The sequence below is a fragment of the Saccopteryx bilineata genome, chromosome 6, assembly GCF_036850765.1.
Source record: "Saccopteryx bilineata isolate mSacBil1 chromosome 6, mSacBil1_pri_phased_curated, whole genome shotgun sequence".
In the NCBI taxonomy this organism is placed as follows: domain Eukaryota; kingdom Metazoa; phylum Chordata; class Mammalia; order Chiroptera; family Emballonuridae; genus Saccopteryx; species Saccopteryx bilineata.
In genome coordinates this window covers 112,407,998-112,433,581 of record NC_089495.1, presented here as the reverse complement: position 1 = coordinate 112,433,581, position 25,584 = coordinate 112,407,998, and the positions used below count along the sequence as shown (strand labels likewise).

Below are 25,584 nucleotides of genomic sequence, written 5' to 3'. Positions count from 1 at the left end.
CCTCCCCACCTCTCAATAATAGTAATAATAATAATAATAATAATAATAATAATAATAATAAAATTATCTCCTGTCCTCTTACTTCATCTGAACCCTCATATTTCTTCATTGTTTTCTGGCCTCTTTCATCAGCATTCTCCATCTTTCTGGAGCATCTTCCCCCTCTTTATCACCTGATGACTACCAATCATCCTTCAAGACTCAGCTCAGTACTCACTTCTTCCTGGAGTCCTTACCCAACAGCTGCCTGAGGGACTCATCCTGGACGAATCCCTAACAATCTGTCTTGTCCAGACTCACTTATCTGTTTACCAAGGGGGGCCATTTGGTTATGCTATCACAGTACCTCAAACCAGTGTGTCCCAAAGTGACTGGAAATATCACCAGCTTATCAGTGCAGGAACAGTGACACCCTGCCACCACCCCCCACAAAAACAAGGGCAAGAGGAGAAGCCCATTAGAGGTATGAGTGAAAACTTCAAAGAAACTTTATGTAAAGCTCCAAATCTGTTAAACTAATTGAATAATGAAAAATTTGTCTAGCCCCCAGGTATGCCTTGTTTGGCTTGTACAATGCATCTGTTTGTTTTCATTGAACCTTATTGTCCTTAGATATTATCCAGTTATGCCCCACTCATAACTCAGTTATATTGCTATACAAGCTTCATAAACATTTGAGTTTGCAGCTGATTGATAAGTAATTTCCAGATTGACTCCTCTTTAAGTATTGAATACCTAAACATATGCTGACTGCAGGAATGACAGAAAAAGAGGACAATCACGAAAAAAGGAGAAAAACAGGAAGAGGTCGGAAGTTCTGGCATTGCCATCTTTGGAAGAGGCATCTTCCTGGCCCAGCCCAATTACAGTAAAACATGTGCCTGCCGTATTCTTGGTGGCCCCTGTCTTTCAACTAACCTTCCCTTATTTGGGGAAATTCCCAAGAAGCAGAACTCAAATTCCTAGCCTTTCTTAGAGCTAGGACATTGGCTCATGGCCCAGGTTCCGCCAAAGAGAGGTACTCTGGCAAACTGTGATGTGGAAAAGGGCAACGTGAATGGAGAAGGTGTGTAAGCACCTTCATTTTTATGACCATAGAGGTGGCTGAGGTTGCATAATTGAGTCCCAGGCATAGAAGTAACATTGGTGTGGCAGGAGCTGCTAACGTTCCCTCTGGTGACCAGTGGACAAGGAAAACAGCCAGTTTTCTTATTGGACCAAGTGTGTAATGCAATTTTACTCCTGGAATTTTAGTCTGGATCCCAGCTTTTTCAAAAATTATTGAAGTTATTCAATATAATTTTATTAAACTCATTAAGTAAGCCCAAATAAGCTTCTATTGCTTAAAACCAAAGAATTCACTGATAAAAAAAAAAACAAGCAGTGGCCTGACCTGTGACAACACAGTGGATAGAACACGACCTGGAACGCTGAGGTCGCCAGTTCAAACCCCGGGCTTGCCCGGTCAAGGCACATGTGAGAAACAACTAGAGTTGATGCTTCTCACTCCTCCCCCACTTTCTCTCTCTCCTCTAAGATCAATAAATAAAGTCTTTACAATAAATAAGTAAAAATAAATTTTAAAAATATAAGCAATGGCAGACCCATCTTTGAAAACCTTTCATTGGAGCTGCCTTGGAAGAAAGCCATTCACATGAATTTCCATCAACCCCCCAACACCTGTGGAAAAGAAGCCCCGATTTCATAAGGCTACCCTTCTGTGTTTTCTACAGCAGTATCACATCACACACTCAGTACTCAGTACTCCTGGCAGCTGGCTTAGGGTTACCATCCACAGAAGACGTCACTACATTTTCAACATTTGCTACTTAGTCATGGAAAGTGGCAGAACTGAGGAGCCCATCACTGCAGGTGATGGTCTTACCCTGCACGGCCTCATATTGATTGATAAACTGGTTCCCTATCAACGGGCCTCTGCACAAAGGAGCCACGCGAGGCACAGATTTTTAAACTGAGCTATAAGGATGACAGCAAGTTGTTTTTTGTTTGTTTGGTTGGTTTTGTTTCCATTTCTGTTAGAGCCAAGCAAGGAATGTAGGAGGTTTCAGCCACAGGAAGGGTTTTTAGACAATATATAGAACTCAGCTGTTGAACATTCTTCTCTATGATTTCTGTCTGCTAAAAAATAATACTACTGTTGACCCTTGAACAGCACGTTTGAACTGCAGGGGTTCACTTATATGCAGGTTTTTTTAAATTGGCCCACTCAATTCAACTGACTCCCACAGTTTAAACCTACATTCTTTGAGGCTCAGTGGTGGTTGAAGTCCATATATGTGGGGGTGCCACTTAAGTTATGCACAGGTTTTCAACATCACATGGGTCAGCTGTATACTTATACCAATAGTATAGCAATTCTCACTTACTATATTCCTCATGATAATCCTTTAAAGACATTCTATTAAATAATGCTCACTTTATAGAATAAAGTTTAGAATAGAGATTAAGCGGCTTGCTTAAAGTCAAAGGGGATCCAAACAGGTTTTTCAACTCCAAGCTGATGGCTTTTACGTTTATATCAATGGTGTTCAAAGTGTGTTCCCAGATCTCTGGGAAGCTTCCAGGAAGTCTAGGAGTCAATACTAGTTTCTTAACAATAATAACTCTATCCAAAGGAAATTAAACCATTCTCTCAAAAAGATAACTGCACCCCCCTATTCATTGCAACATTATTCACAATAGCCAAGACATAAAGCAACCTAAATGTCCACTGCTGAATGTATAAAGAAGATGTGATATATATAAACAGTATAATATTATTTAACCATAAAAAAGAAGGAAATCTTGCCGCTTGTGACAAGGATGGACCTGCAGACATTATTCTCAGTGAAATAAGTCAGACAGAGAATGACAAATATTGTACTAGCCCGTTTATATGTGGAATATAAGTTTAAAACATTAAACTTATAGAGTAGAATGGTGGTTGCCAGGGCATGAGGAGTAGGGGACCTGGGGAGATGTTGATCATTGGGCACAAATGTGTAGTTATAAAATGAATACATTCCAGGGAACTGAGGTACAGTGGGGTGACTATAGTTATTCGTACTGTATTTTATACTTGAAAGTTTCTGAGTTTAGCACTTTAATGTTCTCACCATAAGAACAACAAAAAAATAGTGATGACATGAGGTGAAAGATGTTTTAACTAACCTTATAGCAAATATTTGGCTTCTCACATGTGTATCATCATCATATTGTACACGTTAAATTTACACAATGCTAAATGTTAGTTTATCAAGCTGGGGGAATAGGTGTCATTGGCCCTTTCATGAGGGTACAGTGGCGTTTTGGAGAGGCCATGTGGAGTGTGACGTCACAGCAGGCTGAAGCAGAAGCCCCGCTGAGAAGCCAGCTGGCTTCTATTAAGGAAGACACACAAGAGAATTTCAAAATTGTAAAACAGTGCCGCTATTTGATTTGCCCTGAAAAATATAATTATATTTCATAAAAAATATTATTTATGCTATGTAGTGGGTTATTAGTTGTATTTTTTAATGAAATGATAAATTATTATGTTTGTGTTCTCAGTTTTCATTTCTAATTCAATAAATATTCACAGATACAACCCACAACCTACAAAAACTCTTTGGAATCCTTAACAATTTTTTAAATGTGTGAGAGGCTTTTTTTTTACAGAGACAGAGAGAGAGTCAGAGAGAGGGATAGGAACAGACAGACAGGAACGGAGAGAGATGAGAAGCATCAATCATCAGTTTTTTATTGCGACACCTTAGTTGTTCATTGATTGCTTTCTCATGTGTGCCTTGACGGAGGGGGCGGGGGGAGGGCTACAGCAGACCAAGTAACCCCTTGCTCGAGCCAGTGACCTTGGGTCCAAGCTGGTGAGCCTTGCTCAAACCAGATGAGCCCGCACTCAAGCTGGCGATCTCGGGATCTCAAACCTGGGCCTCCGCTCCCCAGTCCGACGCTCTATCCACTGCGCCACCGCCTGGTCAGGCTGAAAGAATCTTGAGACTGAAACACTGAGAACTGCTATTCTGCATTATAGCTTCCTTAAAAAAAAATCCAGGGTAAATACAGATTTACTTTGACTGCATTGCTCTTAAAAATTTGATGCCAATGCTAAACTTAGTTTTTCTGCTTACATCTCTGTACTGTCTTCCTCCTACTCTTATTTTGGATTGATGAGTTTGTGAATGGCAGCAAAAGAATACTGGATTGTAAAGTAGTGATTATCTGCACAAGCATCTCCTTCTTCTCAAATTCCTAACGTACCTAGTTTACTGTATTTTCAATTAATATTTGATTAGTGGATTAATGACTAAAATTGATTGCTATCTCATAGTGAGGACCTGCTTGATGCCTCTGACAAGCAGCCTGTGTGCTTGCTCCTAAGTTCACAGTTGCACGCCAGACACAGCAGAACTCAGCTGCAGCCAGGCCAGGTGCACTGCGGCCCCAGATGTACAGGGATCCTATATCCACCTCCCTGCCTTTGGTCCTGACCCCTGTCCAGATTCTCTTCGCCCACAAGGGCCAGCTCAGCAACCTCGTCGCATGAACAACTCTTTCCTGGAGGAACTAACCCGCAACGAGCATCCCGTTCTAACGTTATGTGGGAGTGTTTATCCATGGTAACCTACTTTCCCTCTTGATCTCTCTCACTCTGTCCTGCACTGCTGTCTTACTAGATCACATGTGTATTGTTTTTTCCCTACAAAATCTTAGGCTTTAGAAAGGTTCTCACAGGTCTGTTGCAGTACCCACAGAGTCTAGGAGAGTGCTTAGTAAATTATAATCACTTTAATTGTCAACATTTACAAAATAGCTCAGACACATTGCCTCACTGTTTTCTCAAAAACGCCCTCTATGTAAATTAGAGACGGTCTGTTTTTATTATCTCCGCCTTACAGACAGAGGCTTTAAAATGAACCAGCATAAGCTTCCTAGCTGGTGATTAACAGACTCAGGACACAAACCTGCATTGTGTGATGTCCTTCCTTATTCGGCAATTTTTCTATACACACTTGTTTAATTAACTCAAAAAAGGGCTTTGAGAAAAATAAACAGCCTAGATCCAGGTTACACATTGGAACAGACTGAAATTAACTAACACAGGCCGCCTGAGTCCCACTCAAGCTTTTTTCCCAATGCGAGAGATAGAGACAGAAAGAGGGACAGACAGACAGGAAGGAAGAGAGATGAAAAGCATACATTCTTCTTTGAAGCATCTTAGTTGTTCATTGACTGCTTTCTCATATGTGCCTTAATGGCGGGGGGTGGAGAAGGACTACAGCAGATGGAGTCACCCCTTGCTCAAGCCAGCAACCTTGGGCTTCAAGCCAGTGACCTTTGAGCTCAAGCCAGCGACCATGGAGTCATATCTATGATCCCACGCTCAAGCCAGTGACCCCACACTCAAGCTGGTGAGCCCGCACTCAAGCTGGAGACCTTGGGATTTTGAACCTGGGTTCTCTACATCCCAGGCCAACACACTATCCACTACGCCACTACCTAGTCAGGCTCAGGCACAGTATTTTACAGAGATCTTTTCCCTTGTAATTTTAGCTGTTAAGGTGGTCGGCTAATGTTCAGGTTAACTCTGTATCTAGTTCTCTCAGAGAGCATACAAATTAAGAATCACATAAATATACATTTTCCCTCTTTCTGTCCTATGTGGCTAATTGGCAACCTCACATATTGTGTTTTTGCAGCAAAAATGAAGGGAAATATTATAAAATAATTCAATAAATTCAAGAGGTATCATATATTTATTGTAATTTACATTTATTAGAACTCCCTATCTTTTCTCTCCTCATTTATTTATTCACCAATCCCACAAGCATTTGCTAAGCCCCTAGTATAAGCAGAGCTAAATTAGATACCAGAGTGGATTACAATAAGTAAAGGAAAAGATACCCTGGCCATTAATGAGATTTTCCTCTAATGAGTGAAATGTCATTTCCAGAAAAAAAAAGTTTAAGGTATTAGAAGCATAAATTATTTATAGAGGTGATAAAGGAATATAGAGTAAGGAAAGGAGGGGTGTTTAGTGAGAGAGAAAGGAAGGGAGAGAGAGGGTGAGAGGCATCACTTTAGTTGTGTATTGATTACTTCTCATTTGTGCCTTGACCAGGGCCAATCCAGTGTCCCCTCTTCAAGCCAGCGACCTTTGGGCTCAAGCTTTGAGATCATGTGGCTGATTCCTCCACTCAAGTCAGTGACCCCATGCTGACGAGCCCACACTCAAAGCCAGGATCTCAGGGCTTTGAATCAGCAACCCCAGCATTTGGGGTCCATGTTTTATCCACTGCATCAGCACAGTCAGGTGGGAAAGGAGTTCTTATTAAAAAGAAATAATCTGGAGAAGGCTTCATACAGGGAATGCCTGGAAGAAAGATGTCATGACCTATGTTTTAAAAGGAATGTAAAGTATGTTTTGGGAACATAATCTCCATCTGCAGTCCACAAATCACCCCTGAATGATCATACAAAGTAAAAGCAGTGCAATTCCTCTGTAAATGTAGCCACAAGATAGGTTGCCTCGCTCCCCACACCCAAGAGCTGCCGTCCTTAGGGTCCTTTTTTTTTTTTTTTTTTTTTGGTGACAGAGACAGAGAGATTCAGAGAGAGGTACAGATAGGGACAGACAGACAGACAGGAAGGGAGAGAGATGAGAAACATCAATTCTTTGTTGCGGTTCCTTCATTGTTCATTGATTGATTTCTCGTATGTGCCTTGCCTGGGGGGCTACAGCAGACCGAGTAACCCCTTGCTCAAGCCAGTGACCTTGGGTCCAAGCTGGTGAGCTTTGCTCAAACCAGATGAGCCCACGCTCAAGCTGGTGACCTCAGAGTCTCGAACCTGGGTCCTCTGCATCCCAGTCCAAGACTCTATCCACTGCGCCACCACCTGGTCAGGCCTTAGGCTTCTGCTACAGAAAAATTCTGGAGCCACCACTGATAGTTAGAGCATTTCAGGGAAGAAGATGGCATCAGAAGTGGTCTAGGGCCAAATGTAGACATGAGTCTGTACTTCCCATTTACTTCTTACAACACACCTTCCCCATCGCTGCTCGGGGACTTAGGAACAACCCAGCACACAACAGACAGCACATCTCTCTCTGATCTGCATCCCTGAGATATTCTCTGCATCTTCTCTCCTAGACAACCTTCCTTCTGAAGGCCCATTCCCTCAGGAGGCTCCCCTGCTGTGCATCTCTGCATGGCTGCAAGTGAAGCTAGGATTAAGAATGAACCCTCTATGCTATCAGGGGTGTGCAAAGTGGGCCCTCTTGCTCCAACAGTAAAATGTTGCTGTGTACCAAGCAAGCTGCTGGGACAAGACACAAGTAGGGTCAGATAGCTCACAGCAGGTGATCAGCTGAAAAATCAGACTTTATGTCTGCCTTCTGAATAGTTCAAGGTATAGCATAAATAAAGCGAACACCACATGATATCCAGAAACAGAGAAAGTTGAATAATCACCGTAAGACCAAACCACAAAGATTGTTTTTATTTTATTTATTCATTTTAGAGAGGAGAGAGAAAGAGAGAGAGAGAGAGAGAGAGAGAGAAGAGAGAGAGAGAAGGTGGGGAAGAGCTGGAAGCATCAACTCCCATATGTGCCTTGACCAGGCAAGCCCAGGGTTTTGAACCAGTGACCTCAGCATTTCCAGGTCGACGCTTTATTCACTGCGCCACCACAGGTCAGGTCCAAACCACAAAGATTTCATAGGGGGTTCTCAGTAGTTGGTACTGGCTCGAGCGTTAGGAACGCTATAGTGCTTCATGGCATCATATAATCAAAGTGGTACTCGAGGAAGCTGTCTCTGTCTGAGAGAGGCTGGAGGAAGGAGAACTGACTGCCTGTAGGCCTGGAGTAAGTGGGCACCTGCTGCAAGCTAATTATCCAAACACTGTCACTTTTTCCACAGACTTTACAGACCAGAGTGCCTGAAATGAAGTGTCACATCTAAGACTCATTCTGTAAGCTTTCAGAAAGAATGACTCCAAAATCTGTCCCCTTTGAAACAAATGGATGAAAGGGCATGCTGCTTTAAAGATGAGGTTCAATAGTCACTGGCCAGGTCGCTTAGTGGATAGGGTGTCTTTCCTGCACGTGATCACAGGTTTGATCCTTGGTCACGGTACATACAAGAAGCAACCAATTTGTGCACGAGTAAGTGAAACAATGAGATTGATGCTTCTCATCCTTCCTTTCTCTCTCAACGCAATGGGGAAGTTGAAAATCAAAATATGAGGTTCAATAGTGTGGAATAAAGATGAGTTTTTTTGGTACATAAGACTTTGGTCATGAGCATGTTGCTAACCCTAGAAAAGAACATGTTTGCATTGTTTGTGGATAGTGTAATTCCAATTAAAAAAGAAAGGGACAGTGGAGAAAAGTCAAATTAAAGTATTTGAAAAGGTATTCCATTGCTTGTGACTCCAACGTGAAACAAGGCTCTGATAACTTTTTTAATTCTGTTGTATCATTTAGATTCTATTTGGGTTTTGTAAGATACTGTCAGGATAGGAAAATGGTAGATGCATTTGCCCTGGGATGAGGGACAGGGATAGCCTTTCAGATGTCACAGTGACGGCTGACAACCCACGTTCAACAAGTCAGAATTTAGCCTCTTTTCCTTTCAGTGCAGTTTTATTATATCAAACATACAACTTCTGAGCTATGAAACAGCAAGGGAAAGAAATTAAGGTTGGAAGAGCAGGAGACGGCCTTTCTTGGGAGCAGTGACAGGGACGGTACAGCCACCATGGCGGCAATGAGCAACCGCTTACACTTCAGGGGCCTGAGCGTTGCTTCCAGGTGCCATATATTGCCCGGGATGGAAATCAAGGTTTAAAACATTTTTGGCAATTTAGTCTTTTTTTTTTTCCAGATAACTCACGTGCACATGGGGAGAGGCAAAGAGGGCAGATTTCTTTCCCTTTCCGTCAATTCTCTGCTTCACTGTGGGAAGTTAGCCCGAGCCTGTGGGAAATTTAATAGGTTTAATTTTTTAAAAAATATTTAATTATTAAGGCAAGAGGCAGGGCTATAAAATTTTACTTGGATTTACTTTTATTTCAAAAGAAACTCATTTCTACTATATTTTTAACCCTATACATCCCAGATCCTCAACACTGGTAATATGCATACACAAGTTTACTTTTGTTTTGTTAATATTGTCCATGTGGGGTCTGAGAATTAGTATCTTTAAAGTACTAATATCAGGATCTCTGAGAACGGAGCTCAGGCAATGTAACTTTTAAAAGCTTCCCAGGTAATTTTAATACACAGCCAAAGTTGAGAATAACCACTATATAGAAAAGAAATGAGTTGTTGACCATAAGAATTTTAGTTTTTAAATATATATCTGTTCTCAAATAATAATGTCTCAATGGAGGAAATTTATACTTGGAGATTAAAAAATAAAAAAGAGAAGTATGAAGGTAGAGAGAATCATTAGAGAATGTGTGTGTTCTATCCATAGGGCCCTGATATTAACTACAGTGGTATTAACTACATTGAGAACAGAAACTTCTCTGATAATCTGAGGAAAGCTCTTTTTCTAAAATGATGTTTCTATATACAAACTTTGCCAATTTTAGAATTATCACAGTCTTCCTAAAACTAGTGCTAGGACATCTGATATAGTGAGACTTTTACAACTACCATAAAAAGAACAAATTCACACGTTACAAAAATCAGTCACAAGAATTCAGAAGCCTAATGCTGAGTCTTGATTTTGCCCCTAAATTGCTATGTGATCCTAAATAAATCATTAAAGCTCACTAGGCCTCAGTTTTTCTACAAAGTGAGATTTTTATCTGCCCATGGAGCACTGTGGTTAATTTTTTTTTTATTTTTTTAATCTATTGAAAGTAAATGAATATAGGTGAAAGTACTTTGAAATGTGTAATTTATGATTAGAGATATTTGGAACTCATCTAAGAAGAAACCTAGAATTTTCTGATGGCTGGCATGCTTAGGTGGTGCTCACTTCTACGTGCACCTGCCTTGTCAGCACACCGTGGCTCTAAGGTACCAAGCCACGCCCGAGTGGTCTCGCCGCCTACATCAGAAGGATGGCGCGGCCCAGTCCCACAAGCCCTGTGATTCAGTCCCTCTCTCCCTGCAGTACGATGCTTCCCCTGCAGCACTGACTTGTGGGGATTTCTGTCAAACTGCTAAGAATTCAATTCTTCTAGCCTGGAAAATAAAACTCAGCATGAGTTAAAATGTGAAGGAAAGCTAGTAGTTCCAAATGAAATAAAACCTATGAACCACAGCTTGCTCTTTTTCACAAGAGCTCTGAAGTATCTGTTTCTTTCCCCTCCACCTTCTTAAAGACCTGAGACCCTGGGGACTCCCACTGGCATGTTCCCTACCAGACGGAGTGCTACCAAGGAAATGCTCTCTTACCAGTATCTTCAGTCCCAAGATATTCAAGTGTGAAAATCTAGGATTAAAAATAAAGTTTGTCACCCTGACTGGTTGGGTCAGTGGTAGAGCTTCAGCCCTACATGTGGATGTCTCGGGTTCAATTCCCAGTCAGGGCACACAAGAGAAACACCCATCTGCTTCTCCACTCTTCCTCCTCTCGCATCTCTTTCCCTCTCCTCCCCCCCTCCTTCCTACAGCCATGGCTCAATTGGAGCAAGTTGGACTAGGGCACTGAGGATGGCTCCATGGCCTCTGCCTCAAATGCTAAGAAGAACTTGGTTGCTGAACAACAGAGCAATGCCCAAGATGAGCAGAGCACTGCCCCCTAGTGGGCTTGCAAGGTGGATCCAGTCAGGGAGCATGCAGGAGTCTTTCTCTGCCTCCCCTGCTCTCACTGAATAAAATAAATAAATAAATAAAATTGAATTTTGTTGTTCACAGCCACTGCTTCAGAGTTAAGGCCTTTTACCCAGACAGCAGTAAGATGTTAACCTGAGATGCAGACATTATATGCGAAGAGTAAGTAGGGCTATCCTGAAAGAAAGACACTAACCAAAAGCCTGTGTGCTTCTGGGCATCACCATTTCCCATTCATTTCATTGTCTGAGTTGTATAAAAAGAAATTAAAATATGCATGGAGTGTCCAATACAGATATTGAATTTGATCACTGTGTTCTACTTCTTAGGAAAAAATACATTAAACAGAATGCAGTGTCACATAACTCAAGCTACTTTCTGTTTGTTCATAAAGGAAAACACTTTATATGCAGAAATTTCAAGGGAGAGGAGACATGAGGTCTCCAAAAGCAGCTATTATCAAACAAAGTAGCCAGAAAATTAATGCATTGGAAATGGCTATAACCACAACCTGGGATATAAGCCAGCATTGTCATCTCTCTTATTGTCCCCACAAAGCCTACCTAAGTGTTCTTTCGCATCTTCAATGTAAAATTCTTTCTCTTCTATTAAGTACTGCTTTAACTGTCTAGTTATTCTTTTCACAAACCCATGCTGGCCCCTACTATACGAGAAGAACTGAGAAAGAATTGCATATGTGACTATTTAGGATATGTTTGTCATATGTAAGTAGAAATGGGTCATTTAAAGACCTAATCAGTTGATTCTCCCCCTCCAAATCAAGGTCCCCCTTCTAGACAGCCTGCTTGTGCCCTCTTGTCACATCCATTTTAAAGTAGTCTCGTATCCCAGGCAGCTAAGAGGGGGAAATCTCTTCTTTAATCTCTTCTGTGAGAGGGCTCCATCAGCCTTTTCCCACCCTGCTACACAGAAGGTGGGCCATTCTGGAAGGGTGTGTGTGTGTGTGTGTGTGTGTGTGTGTGTGTGTGTGTGTGTGTTTTCACTCTCCCTAAACAGGAACACTCATCTGAATTCCAAATGATTGAAGAATTTAGTGTTTCAGGTAATCCCATATTTTGATGAAGTCAGAAATGCCATTTATATAAATCACCAGGTCTCAAGCAAATGTGGCAAAAAGCTTTCAAGGTGATAATTCCCCTTGCATTTCTCAGGAAAGTTCACACACAAGAGTTCAACAACAAAATAAAACACCTTTTGGACAGTTGATATTTTGTTTATGTATGTCATGACTAATAGTAATAGCTGTAACTTATCACATTAGAAAAGCAATCAACAGTCCAAACTACACAAAATTAAAATTAATTGAGTCCCTTTGTCACCCTGGCAGAGCTAATAATTACATCATTATTAACTATGTAGCCAATAGACAAAATGCTTTTTAGCTTCTTTTGGTTTAAGAAGAGCTATTATATATTTAAGTCTAGCATATACAAAGTGAAATAGAACAAAATTAAGAAAAAATAAAGTCAATGTATTCAACCTGAAAAATTCTGCAGAGAAAGCTACTTTCATTGGGAGAGCATCCACTCTGGACTAAGCACTGCCATAGGTCTCAGTATATTTGATTCATTTTAGCCTTACAACATCTGTGGCAACATATGGGTACCATCCTCATATGATAGATGAGGCACTAAGACCTCCACGGTTAAGGAACTGAGGTAGGAGCAAAGAACCAGGGCCAAGACTCAAATTCAGGTCTGTCCCACACCAAAGCATTTGTTCTAATCAATGAACAACTACACTGTGAAACAAAAACCTTGTAGATCACCTTTAGCAGTTATATGTTCAAACACTTGGAAAACAAAACATTCTTCTCAGAAACCATATGTTAACTTTCACAGTCAAGAGTTTTTTGAAGGCCACCCCCATGTTCATTTACAGTGTTATTTCCAACAGCCAAGATATAGAAGCAATTGAAGAGCCTATCAACAAATGAATGGATAAGAAAGCTGCGATACACGGTGGAGTATTACTCAGCAATACATTTTACATTTGCAACAGCACAGATGGACCTAGAGGGTATTGTTCTAGTGGAAGAAGTCAGTCAGAGAAAGACAAATGCCATATGATTTCACTTATATGTGGAACCTAAAGAACAAAATAAATGAACAAACAAAATAGACTCATAGATACAGAGAACAGACTGATGGTTGTCAGAGGAAAGGAAGGTTGGGGCTGGATGAAAAAGGTGATAGGATTAAAAAATACAAATTGGTAGTTATAAAATAATCATGAGGAAATGTTATCAGAGGAAACACTCTATGAAGTATATAACTGTCTAACCACTGTGCTGTACATCTGAAACTAATGCAAAATGATATCGAATGTAAACTATAATTGAATAATAAAATCTTTAAAATGCAATAAGAGTTTGTTGAAGGCTACGCTAATGTGTATCAAGAGTTTCAAAAGATGTCCTTCTTGGAGCATAGTTCTCCCATCTCTTCTTGGCCCAAAGAATGTTCCCCCAAACAGGCCAGGGATAGAGAAGAATGAAGGAAATGAAGAGATATTAACCAAACTATGTGTCCTTAGAACAGTTCTGATGTCATTTATCTCCCCTTCCAAGAATACTGGGATGGCTTTGCGTAGACAAGTGACAAATATTGTCAATTAAGTCTGTAAAGATACTGGCAAACGTTACTGAAAAAGATTTGTGTTAAATATTACTTTAACTTAAGAGAATGTCCTCTCCTGGCAAGGATAGACAGTGTGAGGTGATGTGAGGTTAAAACAGTCGGTTCCGTGGTTGAATGGAGTTGAATGCTGTTCTGAGTGTGCACAAGTTAGATTATAGCCCCTCAAAGGAACTTTTTCCAGATGGATAGCAACATTCAAGCAAGTAGCAGCCCCCAAGGCTGGAATCAAGTTGTGCTCTTGGCTGGATTGTGACCACTTGCTAGACTCTAAAGCAGGGGTCCCCAAGCTTTTTACAGAGGGGGTCAGTTCACTGTCCTTCAGACCATTGGAGGGCCGGACTATAAAAAAACTATGAACAAATCCCTATGCACACTGAACATACCTTATTTTAAAGTAAAAAAACAAAATGGGAACAAATACAGTATTTAAAATAAAGAACAAGTAAATTTAAATCAACAAACTGACCAGTATTTCAATGGGAACTATGCTCCTCTCACTGACCACCAATGAAAGAAGTGCCCCTTCTGGAAGTGCAGCGGGTGCTGGATAAATAGCCTCAGGGGGCCGCATGTGGCCCGCGGGCCCTAGTTTGGGGACCCCTGCTCTAAAGGGTGGTCAGAAGAAATGACACTCCCTGTCACACCATTCCAAAGGAACTGAGCACCTGGGCAGGTATTGAAAAGGAATTTTGTTCTGACTTTCTCCCAGGGTACCCCTATGGTGTCTATCTACCCTTTCACAAAAGAAACAACCTTAAACCAAGTATACAGAGTTTGTGATTTATGTTTCTTCTTCTTCCCCACCACCTGATTCCTCCTGTGTGGCCGTCACATGATTGCCTTGGTCTTTCCTGGGCCAGTAGAGGGAGACTCTCCCACTCGCCCAAAACTGCACAATGGTGGTGGCGGCCAGTTGAATCTCCCTTTGATAAGGTCCTACATCATGGGGGAGAAATTACCATGATTACAGGAAAAATGTTGCCTTTATTTACTCTGCTCCCTCCTCTGCCTACACCCTCTGACTGAGGGAGCTTTACAGATTCCCCAAATTTGAGTGACAGAGCAACTGAGCTCATGCTCCTTTGTATTGTCTCTTCCTATACCTAACTCTTGTATTTATCAATGAAAGAAAAGTCTGTGGCTTCTTATTACTTTGTAATACAGCCTTATGAATGCTCTACTACTAAAAATACAGAATGACCTTTATGACACAATTGGAAATTGGAAGACTGACTTCATATTTAATTATATAAGGAAATATTAAATTTTTATTTAGGAGTGGGAATGGTATTGAGACAATACTAGGCTTTATATTTAAGAATTATGATCATTTAGAGATTGAGTTATATGATGTCTGGGATTCTGGGATTTCCTAAATACCACGAGTGGCGCTGGCTAAGTAGTTCAGTTGGCCTGCTGACATGCCAACGCCGTGCGCTCCATCTCCAGTCAAGGCACATACGTGAGTCAACCAATAAATGCACGGCCAAGTGGAACAACCAAAAAATCATGCTTCTCTCTCTTGCCAATCAATAAATTAAAAAATTAAAAATAATAATATCATGGGAGGGGCTGCAGTAGGTAGGGGTGTGGGCGAAACAGAATTGTCCTTGAGTTGGTCACTGTTTAAACTGAGTAATGGGTTTATTGTGATATGTTTTGTTTTGTTCTGCCATTTTTAGAATTTTTTATAAGCCTTTTATTTTGCTATATATTAGAATTTTTATAATAAATTTTTATTATAAAAATTTTATTTTTTAATTAATTAATTTTTTAGTGAGAGGAAGGAAGGTAGAGACAGACTCCCCCATGCACCCCTACCCAGACCCACCTGGCAAGCCCACTAGGGGGCAGTGCTCCACCCATCTGGGGCCCTTGCTCTGTTGCAACCAGAGCCTGATTCAGAGGCTCTGGAGCCATCCCCAACACCCAGGGCCATCTCACTTTAATCGAACCATGGCTGCAGGAGGGGAGAAGGAGAGATAGATAGATGATAGATGATAGGTAGATAGATAGATAGATGATAGATTGATAGATAGATAGATAGATAGATAGATAGATAAGCAAGAAAGAGGGGGTGGAGAAGCAGATGGGCACTTCTCCAGTGTGCCCTGACCAGAACTCAAACCTGGGACTTCCACACATCCGGGTGATGATCAACTACTGAGTCAACTGGCCAGGGCCATAAAAAAAAAGCTTTTAAGAAGAATAAAAATTGGCTAAAGTTACTTTAAATTCACATTAGAAAATCATATTTTTCAAAAATACTTTTAAAATGTGTAATTTTCATGATCTAATGTCAAGTGGAATAGAAAGATCTAAAACTGTACATAAGATACTATGTGTACATATATATTTACATATGCACATAAATAGAAGACGAAACTACACAAAATGTGTATCCGTGGGCAAAAGTACATCTTATTATTCTTTACTCACTATTACCTTTTTGCATTTGTCAAATTTTCTAAAAAGAAAACATGTTTCTGTTTTATAAAGCATGTGAATGGTGTGTGTGTGTGTTTATCTGAAATACGGCAGCATGGGGAGAAAAGGAGGACTCGGGTGGTGCCGCCACCCCCTCTGCTGTTGGTCTCTGCGCCTTTCGTCTGCGCTGTGTTGGGACAAAGCATTGGGGGGCGCACTGGGGGGCTCACAACTTCTGTGGCTGTAGGAGCCACTCTGAGGAGGGCCCAGGGAAGACTCGAACATTTTCATTGGAAAAGAAGGAGCAGTTGCTCGTTATGATGGCTTTGTGCTTTGGATTGGGATTTGCCAAACCTTTCTTTACAGGAAGACACCAACTGTTTAAGAATTAAGGATGTTTTAGTTAATCCGTGAAAGGGATTTACTGAGAAGAATTTTAAGAGATGCAATCTCTTTGAAAAATGATTCAAACTGTTGAATTTAACATGTTAGATGTGTTTATAAATAAACTTATGGCATAAAAGATATATATAAACAGCATTATATCGTTAATGGTGATTATCTCTGAGCAGTGGCATTATAGGTCATTTTCATCTTTGTTTTTTATCTTTCTTTAATTATAAGTATAATATTATCATCAGAAAAATATAGCATGAAAAATTAAAGCTAGATTTTTTATACTTCTTTATAAGTAAAGGATTATATAGGTCAATATAATGTACAAGGAACTATATATTATATATAGTTAATATATTAATATATAACTATATATTAGAATTAACTGTTATAACTACATACTATAGTATATATAATATACCATAACTCTATAATAACTAATATCTGTAAGTTTAAGAGAAACTTAAAATTTTTTTGAAAGTATATGTTAAGCTTTTAAACAATGTTGATATTAACTAATTCCTTTTTTCAAAGATTTTATTTATTTATTTTAGAGAGAGAGAAAGAGAGAAGGTGAGGAGAAGCAGGAAGCATCAACTCCCACATATGCCTTGACCAGGCAAGCCCAGGGTTTCAAACCTGCGACCTCAGCGTTCCAGGTCGATGCTTTAGCCACTGCACCACCACAAGTCAGGCAATATTAGCTAATTCCAAGAAAATTTTAAGTCCAAGGGCAGTAATACCAAGAGAATTTAATACAATAAGTAAGCAAGTAATATATGTCAATCCAACGGAATTTTAAATTGTCACTGAAAGTATATGTTAAGTTTTTAAACAATGTTGATATAAAATTATTTACACAGCCGCCATTATGTAGTGGTGCTCTTGCCTTCATGTACTCAATTCCTCAATAATCGTGTTTCTCTTTCTGTCCAATTTTAGGTATATCCATGCCAATACCAGTCTTTGGGCTGCAGGATGATTCCAAGGTCTTTAAAGAAGGGAGTTGCTTACTTGCTGATGATAACTTTGTCCTGATCGGCTCCTTCGTGTCATTTTTCATCCCCTTAACCATTATGGTGATCACCTACTTTCTAACTATCAAATCACTCCAGAAAGAAGCTACTCTGTGTGTGAATGATCTTGGTACACGGGCCAAATTAGCTTCCTTCAGCTTTCTTCCTCAGAGCTCCCTGTCCTCAGAAAAGCTCTTCCAGAGGTCCATCCACAGGGAGCCAGGGTCCTATGGCAGGAGGACGATGCAGTCCATCAGCAATGAGCAGAAAGCTTGCAAGGTGTTGGGCATCGTCTTCTTTCTGTTTGTAGTTATGTGGTGCCCCTTCTTTATCACTAACATAATGGCCGTCATCTGCAAAGAGTCTTGCAACGAGGACGTCATCGGAGCCCTGCTCAACGTGTTTGTTTGGATCGGTTACCTCTCCTCAGCCGTGAACCCACTAGTGTACACACTGTTCAACAAGACCTACAGGTCCGCCTTTTCCCGTTACATTCAGTGTCAGTACAAGGAAAATAAAAAACCATTGCAGTTAATTTTAGTGAACACGATCCCCACCTTGGCCTACAAATCTAGTCAACTCCAAAAGGGACACAAAAAGGATTCGAAGAAAGATGCCAAGCTGACAGATAACGACTGCACTATGGTTCCTCTAGGAAAACAAATGTCAGAGAATGCTCCTACAGACAACATCAGCACAGTGAATGAGAAGGTCAGCTGTGTGTGATAGACTGGTTGCCATGGTGACCACGGAGGACGTAAAGAACAAGTTTTCACCAATCTGGAAAAGAAAAGAAATGATAACAGAGAGACTGGAAAAAAAATTAAGCAGGTCTAGTGGAACCAACAATACTAAATTTTTAAACAATGCCTCATTTTATTCCATCAGTTCAAAGCAGGGTAAATGCCATAAAATGTGCACTTCAAACAGGTCCCGACAGCATTTCAGCTGTGAGCTTTATGATACTTATTTTTTAATGTTGCTAATGATATGTCTTTAAAACAATTAGCTTTTGATGTATAATTATGAGGCCACATAAATTTAAATTACCTTCTATTTTCAAGTAGAAATCTTGCTACTGTGTTGCTAATTGATGGGGTGAGTTGGTTACCTACAGCTGTAAATAAAAATAGCTACAAATAATGAAAAGTTGGTTGACTATAATAGCCTCTTAAAGAAAAATTCTCTTTAAAACTTACCCTGATATGCAGTTGGCACAACAAAAATAAGGAACCAAGAACAGTGTTATGAAGTCGGTATTATTAAAATAATATAATGAAATACTTGACAACTTTTCCATTCTTGCTTTTTCACAGATGCCATTTTTGCAATAGTCACAAAGTGGCTAGCATTTGCTGTATTTCAGGTTAATTCTTCTCAGAAGTGAAAAAGGTTTAAATGTTATTTCATAACTATTGCTGCTTTCTCTTCTACTACCTGTGCTTTATTCTGGATTTAAAATGTGATCTTGTTTAGTATTTGTTCTACTAGCTATCCTATCAAAGGGATAATGTAGCATAACCAAATACATTTATAGAAATTGCTTCTCCTAACAGCACCATAGAGGCACTTGGAAATTTGCTCTTTAGGACTGCACCATGCATGTGCTCTTTGAGCAGTGAACAGTATTGATCTATTGATACGTCAGGATTGAAAAATAAACTCAGGTGTTTGGTGACTGACAGCGACAGAGTCTTAGGACATCTTCATAAAATGCAGATGACTTTCCAATTGGCTCCATCAATCAGGTAAATTGATGCTTTCAGAGCAATTAATCTATATTATCTGCTGTTCAGCTTTGGTCTCCCAATCATCTACTGAGTGTATAATATCCATGAAGAAATGTCCTAGATACAAAGGATATAAAAATCATTAAAATAAGACCTTTGCCTTCGAAATAGCAAAGAAAATGACCCAATTGTAACAGTCCTTGTCAAAAATATTAACAAGACTTATTCTGAGAATCAATTCATTTCTTTCTTACCTGGTTCAGAAAATGGTTTGATTTTACTCTGAGGATAGTTTTCTCAGTAAGTTTCCTGATTGGTTGCCAATGAATATCAACCAAACTTGGGAGGGGGTAAATATCACTTGAAGTCAAAATTTGCAGTCAGTTTAGAAATATGCACTTTAACTTGTACCCAACCTGACTGTCAAAGTTCTGAAGAAAATCTTTGTTCCACTTTTTTAAAAACTAACTCATTTTTCTACTAACACTGTACTCCCTCATTTTTTTTTTCCAAAAAAAGACAGTAACATAATATTTTCTATTGAATGAGAAATAGTTTGTTTTGGTTGTTTGGTTTGTTTTTGTTTTTGTTTTTTTGCTCTAAGCCATTTAAAAAAACTATTTGAAATCTAAATAACATGGGAGGTGCCATTGTGTAATTTGGAAATACATTAGAGCTATACTAATTATGTCCTTATAGATACATCGAAAGGTGTTTATTTCAAAGCTAGAATTCATAGTAAGCCACTAGTATCAAGGCTGCATTTGATCTGAACTACTTTAATGATTATACCATACTAACTGATAAAAATATAAGTGTGAAAAATTCTCTGCTTTTATGTATTTTGCCTTAGTTTATAACTCTGCACATCTCGTTATATATTAAAGATTACAGAATCCACCCATATACTCAATCTTGATCAGAATGAACATAAATACTGCCTGACAGATGTCTCTGACTGCACATCTATTACAAATGTGTATGTTTTCCTCTCCATAAGTACTATTCAAGTGTAACATGTATCTGTATAAATGTACAGACCTGTTATTTAATATTTATATATTTATATGGAGGAAAATGAAAACATTCAGTATATATACTTATGCATGTTCTGTATCACGTCTGTTTAAATGGGAATTCATGTTCTAATGTTTCTATGACCTTCCATTGCTGTCAAAGCAGATTAAAATGTAACAAGTATCAGTTCTTAAATAAACTGGAAATTGACCTATTTTATGGAAAGACAAACAATTTCATGAGGGTGTGAAAACAATGGTCCTTATGTATAGTTGATCTTAAATAAAATGGTACCTTCAGACCCTTTGTTTAGTCTGGAGAATTTCTGACTACTAAGGCTTTTAAAATATACCCTTCACCCCAGTGAAATATAGTCCTTGATTCGATATAAAGATCCGTAATTAAAGAACTCAGTTTCAGTCAATACTATTAAAATAGAGTGACCTAACTTACTCTAAATTGAATAACAGATTCTTCTATATTTATAGAAAGAAATTAAATGCCATAATTAAGGAAAACTGTGTTTAAAGCATATTTAATTTTTTGGCCACAGCGCCATCTCATGATCATTTTTTAAAGTGCTACAAAACCAAATGGAGCTAACGTTACTGTACTACTTTCAGTAAAGAGCACTTCTCCCATTTGTGCATCAATGAAACATATTTAAAAGTGTTTGTTCAATTATTCTGTGATATATGTAACAAAAAGTTGAGGCTGTTTTGTGCAATGAACTTAAGTCCATTCTAAAATATTTCAAGAAAAAATGCAAAACTGGAAATAAAATATACTCAAAAGTAAGTGCAATTTTGTGAATCCATAGCTGTAAAAAAAAGCAAGTTGCTCAAACCTTTCAGGTTTGAAACTCCAGGTATCAATAAAATACTTTGAGGGCAAAAAGCTGGTGTTTCTGCAGCTCAGCACCCACCCAGTTAAGTTAAATGTATGCTCATGATCTAGTTTCCAGTTATGTTCAGCAGACAAATGCTGCATACTTGATCGCTGTCTGGTTCCACATACCCCCTGAACATACATAGATAACCAGCCACTGCTATATGCCCAACACATGCACACAATTACCTATGTATACATTTGTACAGGTATACCCTAAGACATGCGCAGTGCATTCACACACACACACACACACACACACACACACACATCACAGGAGCTAGTTTCAGAAATTAAAGTAAATCAAGGAGACACTGGATCTTTGAATAAACTGGAATGTTGCCCTGTTTCATCATTTCACCTTTAAATACAGGAATTTTCTATGAAATAGGAACAGTAGATATCTTTTACAGGTGTTTATTACTCTATGTATTAAGTGCCTACCATGACCAGGCATTAAGCTGATTTCTTTGCTTGCTTCACCTGATAGAATCCTCACAACAAGGAGGTCTACGAGGTAGGTATTATTATTCCCTCTTTTTCATAGATAAAGTAACTGAGATTCAGAGCAGTTAGCAACATGTCCAAGGTTACACAGCTGGCAATGAGTGGCAAGCTCAAGTCTGGGTTATCTGACTCTGAAGCATAAATGCTTTCGTCTATTCAATCCAGGACAAATGAAAGATCTCTGGGTTCAGAACCAAAAGATGCAAATCTCTTTCTTAGCTTCCTTACTCACTGCTTATATAAACTTGGATAAGTCACTTAACATCTCTTTGCTTCAATTTTATTGTCTCTAAAATGGAGCTACTAGAACCTGTCCTGGCTAATTGACAAAGTCGCTTAACTGAGATCATGGCTATGGCTGTTCTTAATAACCTATCACATATTCTGTAAATGTTGTTATAAATGTGGTGGGGGGGTTTGTTTTTATTTTGTTTTGTTTTTATTAAGTGAGAGGCAGGGAGACAGAGAAACAGACTTCCGCATGCGTCCCAACTGGGATCCACCTGGCAAGTCCTCTAGGGGGTGATGCTCTGCCCAGCTGGGGCCATTGCTCTGTTTCTCAGCAACTGAGCTATTTTAGCACCTGAGGTGAGACCATGGAGCCATCCTCAGCACGGGGGCCAACTTTGCGTGAACAGAGCCATGGCTGCTGGAGGAGAAGAAAGAGAGAGAAAAAGAGAAAAGAGGGGTGGTAGAGAAGCAGATGGTTGCTTCTCCTGTGTGCCATGACCAGAAATCGAACCTGGGATTTCCACACACTGGGCTGACAAACTACCACTGAGCAAACCTGCCAGGGCCAAATGTGTTGTATTTAAAAGAAGAAACCCAAAGCATCTTTATATTAGTAGCCATCAGAGCAAATTCTTAGCAAAGTACTGAGATAGGTAATGTTATTTATTATTCAACAGCTTCTATTATTCTCCCTGTGAATGCTTCTCATCTTTAAAAACTGCTTTGTCCTCAGCATGAAGCAGAATTCCCTCTGTTGATACTCTTTTTTTAATTCCATCAAAACATACTGATTTTATGTCCCATTCCCTAGGTTTCTCTTCTCAGAGCACCAATTAGTAATTCAAGCTGATAAACAATTGTCTATCACTGAGATTCCTATAGCTGTCTACCATAACAATAATTCAAAAAGTGAAAGCCAAAGTCAAAACTTTTAGGCACCAAAGAAACAAGTGAGAAAGAAGCTCGGGCACAAGAAATGTTCTCCTGGTATCATTCAAATAATCCACAGAAAAACAAGTATCCTCAGACACTACATAATTTATATAAAGTTGTAGAACTTAACATTAAATTTTAATTTACAAGAATAATGACTATGAAAGAAACATCTGTGCTTTTAATATGTGATTCCAAGGTGAGAGCATTAATAATATTACTAGGCTCTTTCTCAAGTATTATAGTCAATGGATATTTGTCCCAGTATATATGCAATAAGACAAAACTTCTTTGTTATATGTTATTATTTTTGCAGGTGCTTTGCAAAAACAAATGGTTTCTCTCTTTTTTATTAATGGTATACACACAAATCATAGCTTTGTTACTCCTTGTTGATATTTAATACCAGTATGTCCACCCGAAATAACACATCATGGCAAGTTTTCAGACCTAATTAGAACCTCAGGATTTGCTGTGACCTCATTCATCGCAACAGAATACTGAGGCAGGAAACCTGGGTCTCGTCAACTGCTACTGTCTCACCTGGACCAGTCGAAGCCGCTTCTCCCTCAAGTGTGTAAGAAAGGACGTGAAGTCCATGATATTTGCAGGGAGCCTCTTCTAGGTCGATGCTTCTCTGAATGCTAAGGAGTCCAGTCAAGCTTTTGATGAACCAACATACAGGTTCATGTGGAAAGAATATTCTGGAACTTACAACTCACGTTCTCTTAAATTCTTTAAACGAATTCAAAATAAATGACAGTTTTAACTTTTATATGAGAATCCTAAGAAAAAACTAAAATTGTTAATGACCTAAGGAGCATCTGAACTATGAGACCAAGATTCAGATATCAACATAAATTATTTCTACCGTAGCATTTTTCTCACAGTCGAGCTCTCTTCTGCACAGTTTAGCTGCTACAAGATACTGGATTGTTCTTTTGAACAGCCCCTAAGCTTTCTGAAGAACAAGTGCTCCACAATTATTTGAGTTCAAGTCCCTTGAGAGATTAAACCTTAAAAGCCCAAATAGCCTGACCAGGCAGTGGCGCAGTGGATAGATCATCAGACTGGGATGCGGAGGACCCAGGTTCAAAACCCCGAGGTCACTGGATTGAGCGCAGGCTCATCTGGTTTGAGCAAGGCTCACCAGCTTGGACCCAAGGTCTCTGGCTTGAGCAAGGGGTCACTCGGTCTGCTGTAGCCCCCCAGTCAAGCCACATATGAGAAAGCAATCCATGAACAACCAACTAAGGTGTCACAACAAAGAATTGATGCTTCTCATCTCTCTCCCTTCCTGTCTCTCTCTCTCTCCTTCTCTCTGTCTCTCTGTCACACACACACACAAAAAAGCCCAAATAGATTTACAATTTACGGTGCAGAGAAGATCTCTTTTTTAAAGCTACATATCTAGATATTTGTTGAAAGTGAGACAAGATCATTTAAGTTTTTATTTATAATTAAGATTATGAGATATTAAATGGATGTTTATTCTAACTTCTAATGAGCAGCACAATTTGTACTTTCTGTCCTGCTTTAATTTTAGATATTGAAGGGTATTAGTATACCATTATTCAGATGAGCTTGTCTTAGTTGGGGTGACCCCAAGTGCAGAGCCAAGATATAGACTTGGGTATAGGTTGTTTCTGTGTGAGGTGATCCCATGAAGCAGATAGAATTAAGGAAGAAGTTAAATTCTATTTAAGGGTATGATGTCAAGAGTACTGCAGACAATTAGGACTCAATTACACTAGAAGTAACTTGGAACTCTTCACCACATGTACAACTAAAATCAAGGTTGAGCAAAAGGCACTTGGATGACATCTTGCATGGTTTTACCCAGGTGGTAATTAATTGTGGTCTCCAAAATCAATATGCCCCCTCAATGAAAAGTGGTGTTACTATAATTAGTAATAATTTTAAATAAACATACATTTATATTATACAATCACATCTAAACCTATTTTTGAGACCCTATGACCAGCATACACATTCCATGTGGAAACAAACTCAGAAGCATTTAAAAATTAAAACTCATGGCCCTGGTCAGTTGGCTCAGTGGTAGAGTATCGGTCCCAGATTTGATTCCTGGCCAGGGCACACAGGAGAAGTGCCCATCTGCTTCTCCACCCTTCCCCCCTCTCCTTCCTCTCTGTCTCTCTCTTCCCCTCCCACAGCCAAGGCTCCATTGGAGCAAAGTTGGCCCTGGTGCTGAGGATGGCTCCTTGGCTTCTGCCTCAGGTGCTAGAATGGCTCCCATGCAATGGAACAATGCCCCCCCAAGGGGCGTGCAGGGTGGATCCTGGTCCTGCACATGCAGGAGTCTGTTTGACTGCCTCCCTGCTTCTAACTTTGGAAAAATACAAATAAATAAATAAATAAATAAATAAATATGAAAACTCATTTTCAGAATTCAAAAGCGTGCTACAGATAATCAGATAATTCCTTCCCGCCCTGCTAAGGTAGTATGGTAACCATTATTGTTCCAGCTAGAGCTGCAGAATGCCTTAAAATGCACTCTATGATCATAATAGGCAGAGGATAAAATTTTTTGTTTGAGTTCTACTTATTAAGCCTAATTCTCTGTATGAGTTCTACTTATTTAAAGTAAGTGATAGATCTAAACTATTGAGATGGAATGCACAGAAAGAAATACGCGCAGGAAATTTAAGAGCAAGAGGAGCTCACACACCGTCTCACCCAGGCCCTCACTTACCAGAGGTGGTGATGGAGAGCTAGGAAATTTAGAGAAAGTATCCAAGGTCACCTGGCCCAGCAGCATCAGAGCCAGCAATGGGCTTCAGTCCTCATACAGCCCAGTTCCAACTTTTCTCCTTTTATATGAAAAATGAATCCAGAAAGGGCCCATGGTTTTATGGTCCATATAATTATTTGGTCATATAGCCGAAAGTCTATTTAAATCAGATTGAGACCAGTGCAAAAAGCTCATTATCTCAACAGGTTTGTTGGTGAGGGTCTGTGTGTTATTAT

General features: G+C 39.5%; 1 protein-coding gene across 2 annotated transcripts in view; it reads left to right on the top strand.

Annotated features, from left to right (window-relative positions):
• Window positions 1-20,258, top strand: part of HTR2A (5-hydroxytryptamine receptor 2A) — a 58,296-nt gene extending 38,038 nt beyond the window's left edge. For both annotated transcript variants that reach the window (XM_066237239.1, XM_066237238.1), the window contains one exon: window positions 17,214-20,258. In XM_066237239.1, coding sequence (XP_066093336.1) covers window positions 17,214-18,013 — 800 coding nt within the window. In that variant the 3' untranslated portion in view covers window positions 18,014-20,258. The remainder of the gene's footprint in view (window positions 1-17,213) is intronic.
• Window positions 20,259-25,584: the final 5,326 nt, after the last annotated feature.